Source organism: Octopus bimaculoides, chromosome 3, assembly GCF_046866305.1.
Source record: "Octopus bimaculoides isolate indiv1 chromosome 3, ASM4686630v1, whole genome shotgun sequence".
Classification (NCBI taxonomy): Eukaryota; Metazoa; Mollusca; class Cephalopoda; order Octopoda; family Octopodidae; genus Octopus; species Octopus bimaculoides.
The window spans coordinates 34,177,170-34,184,669 of record NC_142930.1 but is presented as its reverse complement, the minus strand read 5'-3'; the positions used below and the strand labels follow the sequence as shown (position 1 = coordinate 34,184,669).

Here is a 7,500-nt window from a genome sequence, read left to right as displayed (position 1 = left end):
TTGTCTTTACTTTCGTTCAGTTTCATCTGCCTTCTAAATCGTATAAATCTATCTCTTTTACATGTCCTTTTTACCCTTTCACTTCTGACTTTTGAGTTCATATTTCTTTGTTTTTCTTATATCCTTATCTCGATAGGCAAAAAAAAAACGTAAATTTCATGAAAATTAATGAAAAGCTTCATTAAAATCATCGTTTAATCATTGTATTACATTGCATTTTCATGTGCACTGCACTAGAATAATTAGCAATTAGTAGTTTTTACCTGTAGATAGGGTAGATCAAACACACAATGGACAACCTTTGGTAATATAAACATTACATTATAATCCGATGATAGAGTTAATCAGTTGCCCGATTTAACCTGGCCCTTAAATGTTTCTAGCGAAACGCACTCCTTTATGAAGATACTTTCCTCGCACCACACCTGAAGTCTCTGAAAAGAAAATGTCAAGGGATCTACATTTCCTCCTCTGACTAAATCTTGTGGGGGAAAAAATATGTTTATAATCTCAAAAAACAACTTGAAACTAAAACCAGTTATTCGGATCAATTGTAAATTCAACCAAATCATCCTCATCCTTTTTTAAAGAAACTTTGCTACTTACAAATTGTATTTAAGTTTTTCATATCTAACACAGATTGAAATCTTGAATCTCACCTTAGAATTAAGAGTTTTTCTTCAAAGACAAGTTTAAGGACTTGTAATTCCTTGTATCAAATTTCCACTAAGTTTTCTCATCATCATTTTAGTCGCTGTGGCTATGGTCAAAAGACAAGATTCGCTGGCTTAGTAGGCTTTGTGTTATGAAAAGCACGAAATTCCCAGCATTACTGAATCAATTATATTTCCATAGATTGCTACATTGAGCTCAAAATTTCTCGTAGTCAGAAGAGATGAGGTACACCTATCGCACCTCTAAGTAACTAGAATTGACTACCCATTGAAATATGCAAGATGTTGAAACTAAAGAGGATTATATACAACCAAAACTGAGAATCTATTAATTGTTTTGAAACCAAGTGTCACATTTTTAAACAGTTTTAAAGAATAGGAATTAATTTGTATCCTAAATATGTATTGACTTGAAATGTTTTCAAAATACAGCGAATGCCGTAGTTTTTTGTTGAATAATAAGATAGGATTCTAATAAATCTGGATGCAGGTTTTCTTCTTGGATGTAGTCCATTTACAGATGTAGTAAATACCCTTGAGAATTATATATAAATTCTTTAATCTAATTCCTATTCACATTACTTGTGTGTCTATATAAAGATATCTTTGAATGCAATTTAATGTTTGAAAGATGCATTTTCATTTTGGACGACATAACGTTCTCAGTGAAAATTGAGGAAGCTAATTCTAAACTAATTATGAAATAACTTCACGTATTTTTTTTTCTGTTCGTAGACGTTGATATTGGTCAACTTTCGGGAACCGATGTCACTTGAAAAGAATTTGATTGCTTGGGAGCTTTGGAGTGATCGACAGCACAGCACCAAAACACGCATTCTTGATATAGGTCAGTACTTCTTAATTCTCCATATAAAGTTATATATTTTTCATACTTTTTCTCTCTTTTCTTATCATCTTCTTCATTTGTGGCGGAATGCTTCTGAGAAACATTTTCCAAGAAACTATCGTTCTAATGTTAGTAAACAATAATGGTTATTCGTCGTTATATCTTTCAATTTCGGTAGAATTTTACCGACAATTTTAAGAATTCTCAGCTGATTGAATATGCTACACTGATATAATCTATGATATGCAGATATCTGAGTAAATAGAAATGTATTTCGAAACAGCTACCAAAAAAGTATACATAGTTTTTCTCATTAACATGAGATAAAAAATTAGAAGAAAATAGTTGGGTTTATATGGAATATTATCAGGAATAATGCTCGTAACACATGTATAAGGAATCACAGAATGGATGTTTTACAATATTTGTTTAAAGAATACCAGTAAATAACATTGTGGCAGATTGTGTCATTAAGACAAACTAACACTAATCTAGAGTAATATTTCTTGTGAAAGGATGGTATGAAGTACAATGTTAGGCCGTAGCGTTTCGCTTAAGTCGCTAACGTTCTTGGAAAAGGTATGAATGTCACGACTTCAACTTTTCCCCTCTATAGTTTGTATGCTTCATGTCAATAAGAGATCATTTATGTAAATATCTATCTTTCATAAAAGAAAAAGGTGACGTAACATAGATGATGTATATAATTTTAGATATGTTTCATCCAAAGACTGGCCCAGGCCAAGTATATGTTTGTATTTCTTTCTAATTGTTTTTTTTTTAATTCTAAATTTCTAGACACTAAAAACGGCCAAGGAATCCTGTCAAATTCCATTGAAGAGTTGTCACACAATGCTGTATCTGTCAAATGGAAGCCAAGTGAAACCCCATCACTGGTAAGTCTTTTGGAGAATTTGATATGAAAGAATGAGGAGCCCATGTGTAAATTCAATAAACTAATTTCCAGGTCTGACAAGTAGCCTCTAATCGTCAATCAGTGTAAGAAAAAAAAAAAAGACGGATCAGATTTGTTGAAACTTATAATTTTTGCATGAGTTAAATTATTAGAAATAAAGGTGTTCTCAGTCATATTCCATCTCTAAATTCCTCTAGTTATCTTGAGTCTTGTAAGAAATATTTCCCTGGTAACAGACTGACAAGCAACGTTCTTTCAAACTGAACAGAAAACTGGATATTGTGTGCATCTCTTCATGCTCTATTAAATATTAAAATTTCCATGTTTAATCAAATAAAAAGTCTGACTCACGAATGATATACTTCATGATCGCAACAAAGGCATGCTGTGAAGAGTGGTGAGGCTTGGTTTGAACATTATAATAGAGTAAATATAAACATTTTTAAAAGCTAGATATTATCGCTCATTCTCATAAAAATGCATATTTTTTTGAAAAGCAAAGACAACGTAGAAAAGCTAGAAATTGTGTATAAGTAACACACCCTTAACTATACATAATATATTTTATGTAACACTGCATTTATTATGCTAATTCTCTGGGGTGTGCCCTGATATACTCTCTTGTTTAAATGATATACTAAGATTTTAATATTGCACTTGCTACAGCTTAACACTCCATCTTTCTCTCTCTCTTTCTTCTTTCTCTCTCTCTCTCTCTCTCTCTCTCTCTTTCTCTCTCTCTCTCTCTCTCTCTCTCTCTCTTTCAGTTTCGATCTATCTATTTATCAATATCTCTGTCTAGCTATCCGGATCTAGCTTTTTCTCTACCTAACTAGCTAGCAATTTCTGACTCTCTACGGGTCTTTGTCACTTTATCGCTCTCTCTTCCCTACACTGAATGCGGCTCTATATATTATATATGGGCTATACGCTGTACATATAGCCAAAAATCTATTTTTAACAATACTTTGCGGCTGCAACAGTAGTTTATATTTACTAGAAACTGTTTAACCCAAATATCTGAAATTGAAAGGAAACTTAAATGTGTCATTTTAAATTTATGTTTTCAGGTGAATATTGCAATTAATTGCCTAAGTACAGACTTCAGCAACCAGAAGGGCGTTAAGGTAAGTAATCAGCAGCAGGCAGTCACCATTTTGTGTAAAAAAAAAAAAATGATACACATTTCTTCTAAATGACATTTTTATAAGTAAAGATGATGCACAACTGTACGATAAAGGCGCTTTGTGGTAGTGTGTGTGTGTGTGTGTGTGTGTGTGTGTGTGTGTGTGTGTGTGTGTGTGTGTGTGTGTGTGTGTGTGTGTGTGTACTTACGGACTTACTTTTACACGATCGGAAAGTTGAACTGTGAGCTTTTATGCTTCTTTTTTTTTTTTACTCTCTTCCTTCATCTCCTTATTCCTTTACTCCTGTCCTCTATGTCGTCATTTCATTAATTTATACCCTTCTCATTTTCCCTATTTTCTCCTATGACAGAATATCCCATACTCTGAGATATCCCAGAAACAGCTGTATGACTTTGAATTTTTTCCAATAATGATAATGTGTATAACTTGAGATGTTTGCTTTGCCTTAACGTTTGTTGTTCTGTTTAACAATTATATATATATATATATATATATATATATATATATATATATATATATATATATATATATATAATACCAACTTCAGGAAACCTGCCAGTCACCTAGTCACCTACCGCTCCGGCAGACACTCTAGCCAAATCGACTACATACTCGCCAGAAATAGGGAAAGAGGGCGGCTTATAAATGCCAAAACCTACCCTGGCGAAGAATGTACCCCACAACATAGATTAGTAGTTAGCGACTTTGGGATCAAGGCAAAATGGGTGCCCAGAATTAGACCGGCTTGGAGGAGAAGGGTGTGGAAGCTTAAAGACCCTGCAAATGGACAGAGACTTAGAGACAAGTTACTTGAAGCATTTAACGAAATAGAAAGGGATATAGCATCATACAACGTGGAAGACAATTGGAGATTTCTGCGGGACAACCTGTTGAAAGCCACCGACCAGATCTGTGGGTGGTGTAAGGTCCCCTCTCGACCCAGAGTAACGTGGTGGTGGAACAAGGAGGTAGACAGGGCTATTAGACAAAAGAAACAGGCTTGGAAGGACTGGAAGAACGGTGGTAGCAGGGAATTGTACCAATGTGCCAGAAGGGAGGCTAGGCGATAGGTTTATTTAGCCAGAGGGGAAGCAGATAAGAAAAGATTTGCCAATGTTCTGCGCCGTGAGGACCAAAGACTCGAGGTATTTCGTGTTGCAAGACAGTGTAGGAGAGAAAATAGTGATGTCGTAGGAGAAAAATGTGTTCGCATGGATGATGGTACGCTTGCACTAAATGAGGATGCAAAGAAAGAGGTCTGGAGATGCCACTACGATAGATTGCTTAATAAAGAGAATGAATGGGAGGAAGAGAGCCTGCCGTATGTCGACCCAATAGAGGGACCAGCTATCCGAGTTGATAGTACCAGGGTAGATAAAGCAATTAAGAGTATGAAGACCGGGAAAGCCCCCGGCCCATCAGGAATCACTGCAGAGATGCTCAAAATATCTGGCAGTGTTGGCTATAGCCTAATCACCCGTATTACGAACCAGGTGATACAAAAAGGAGTCATACCCAATGACTGGTGTAGCAGCATCATAGTCAACCCCTACAAAGGTAAAGGTGACGCTTTAGATACAAATAATTACAGAGGCATCAAGCTGTTAGATCAGGTTATGAAAGTTACAGAGAGGGTCATAGCCCAACTAATTAGGGAGCGAATCAATTTAGATGAGATGCAGTTTGGGTTCGTGCCAGGTAAAAGCACTACTGATGCCTTATTTCTAGTAAGACAGCTGCAGGAGAAATACTTAGCCAAGGATAAACCTCTGTACCTGGCTTTCGTTGACATGGAGAAAGCCTTTGACAGGGTCCCCCGATCCCTTATCTGGTGGTCAATGAGGAAACTTGGGATAGAAGAATGGTTAGTGAGAGCTGTGCGAGCCATGTACAGAGATGCTGCCAGTAAGGTGAGGGTTGGAAATGAGTACAGCAATGAATTCCGGGTAGAGGTAGGGGTCCACCAAGGTTCCGTCCTCAGCCCCCTCTTATTTATCATAGTCCTCCAGGCAATCACAGAGGAGTTCAAGACAGGTTGCCCCTGGGAGCTCCTCTATGCTGATGACCTTGCTTTAATTGCGGAGTCACTATCAGAACTAGAGGAGAAGTTTCAGGTGTGGAAGCAAGGTCTAGAATTGAAGGGCCTTAGAGTCAACCTAGCTAAAACCAAAATCCTAATAAGTAGGAAGGTAGATAAAACACAAACCCCTTCAGGTAGATGGCCCTGCTCAGTATGTAGAAAAGGAGTAGGTAGTAACTCTATAAGATGTACCCGGTGCAAGCTATGGACACATAAGAGGTGCAGCAACATCAAAGGCAGGTTAACTAGCAAGTTAGTTTTTGTTTGTGGCAGATGTTCAGGTGCAATAAAGACTGTAAACAAACAGGAAACAACTTCTATCTCATTCCAGGGTGAAAAACTAGAGGTAGTCGATAGCTTCCGCTATCTGGGCGACCAAGTTAGTAGTGGGGGTGGGTGCGCTGAAAGTGTAGCTGCTAGAATAAGAATAGCCTGGGCAAAGTTTAGAGAGCCCTTACCCCTGCTGGCGACAAAGGGACTCTCACTCAGAGTAAAAGGCAGACTGTATGACGCATGTGTACGAACAACCATGCTACATGGCAGTGAAACATGGGCTGTAACTGCTGAGGACATACGTAAGCTCGCAAGGAATGAAGCCAGTATGCTCCGTTGGATGTGTAATGTCAATGTGAATACCCGTCAGAGTGTAAGTATCTTGAGAGAAAAGCTGAACATTAGAAGCATCAGTTGTGGTGTGCAAGAGAGACGATTGCGCTGGTATGGACATGTGGTGAGAATGGATGAGGATAGCTGCGTGAAAAAGTGCCACACCCTAACAGTTGAGGGAACCCGTGGAAGAGGTAGGCCCAGGAAGACCTGGGCTGAGGTGGTGAGGCAAGACCTTCGTACATTGGGCCTCACCGAGGCGATGACTACTGACCGAGACCTTTGGAAATGTGCTGTGCGTGAGAAGACCCGGCAAGCCAAGTAAGATCGTTGCCAGTGCCCCTGGACTGGCTCTTGTGCGGGTGGCACATAAGATGCACCATTTTGAGCGTGGCCGTTGCCAGTACCGCCTGACTGGCCTCCGTAGGATTTTCGAGCGAGATCGTTGCCAGTGCCCCTGGACTGGCTTGTGCGGGTGGCACATAAAAGACACCATTTCGAGCGTGGCCGTTGCCAGTATCGCCTGACTGGCCTTCGTGCAGGTGACACGTAAAAGCACCTACTACACTCTCTGAGTGGTTGGCGTTAGGAAGGGCATCCAGCTGTAGAAACTCTGCAAATTTAGATTGGAGCCTGGTGTTGCCATCCGGTTTCACCAGTCCTCAGTCAAGTCGTCCAACCCATGCTAGCATGGAAAGCGGACGTTAAACGATGATGATGATGATGATGATGATGATGATGATGATGATGATGATGATGATGATGATATATATATATATATATATATATATATATATATATATATATATATATATATAATAAAGTAAAGTTGTGGAATACCGTACGAGTGGAAATATATATGAAAGAAGGTTTGAAAATGCACTTATTTTAAAGATATTTATTTACTTAACCGGTTTCACTTTTTTAGAAAAAGATTATCAAAAGTCTTTGAGAATAATAGTAAATGTTAAAAAACAGTTTGAGTATTAAAATACATATATACATTCTTTGATGATAATAAGAGGAATATATTTAAAGTATAAAGCTTTGTATGAGCTTTGTAGTGTTACATACTGATTATCACACAGTCTCTGATAATAAGACGAAAATGTTAAAAACAGTGTAAGTATGAAAATACATATACATATTCTTTGATAATAATAAAAAATGTTAGCAACAGTTTAAGTATCAAAATACATATATACATTTTTTGATAATGATAATAAGAA

The 7,500-nt window shown here is 37.6% G+C and overlaps 1 protein-coding gene across 16 annotated transcripts in view; it reads left to right on the top strand.

Annotated features, from left to right (window-relative positions):
* Positions 1-7,500, top strand: part of LOC106870925 (uncharacterized) — a 402,450-nt gene that overhangs the window by 372,144 nt on the left and 22,806 nt on the right. For all 16 annotated transcript variants that reach the window (XM_089348799.1, XM_089348798.1, XM_089348797.1 and 13 more), the window contains 3 exons: positions 1,410-1,521; positions 2,320-2,417; positions 3,508-3,564. In XM_089348799.1, the coding sequence (XP_089204925.1) occupies positions 1,410-1,521; positions 2,320-2,417; positions 3,508-3,564 (267 nt within the window). The remainder of the gene's footprint in view (positions 1-1,409; positions 1,522-2,319; positions 2,418-3,507; positions 3,565-7,500) is intronic.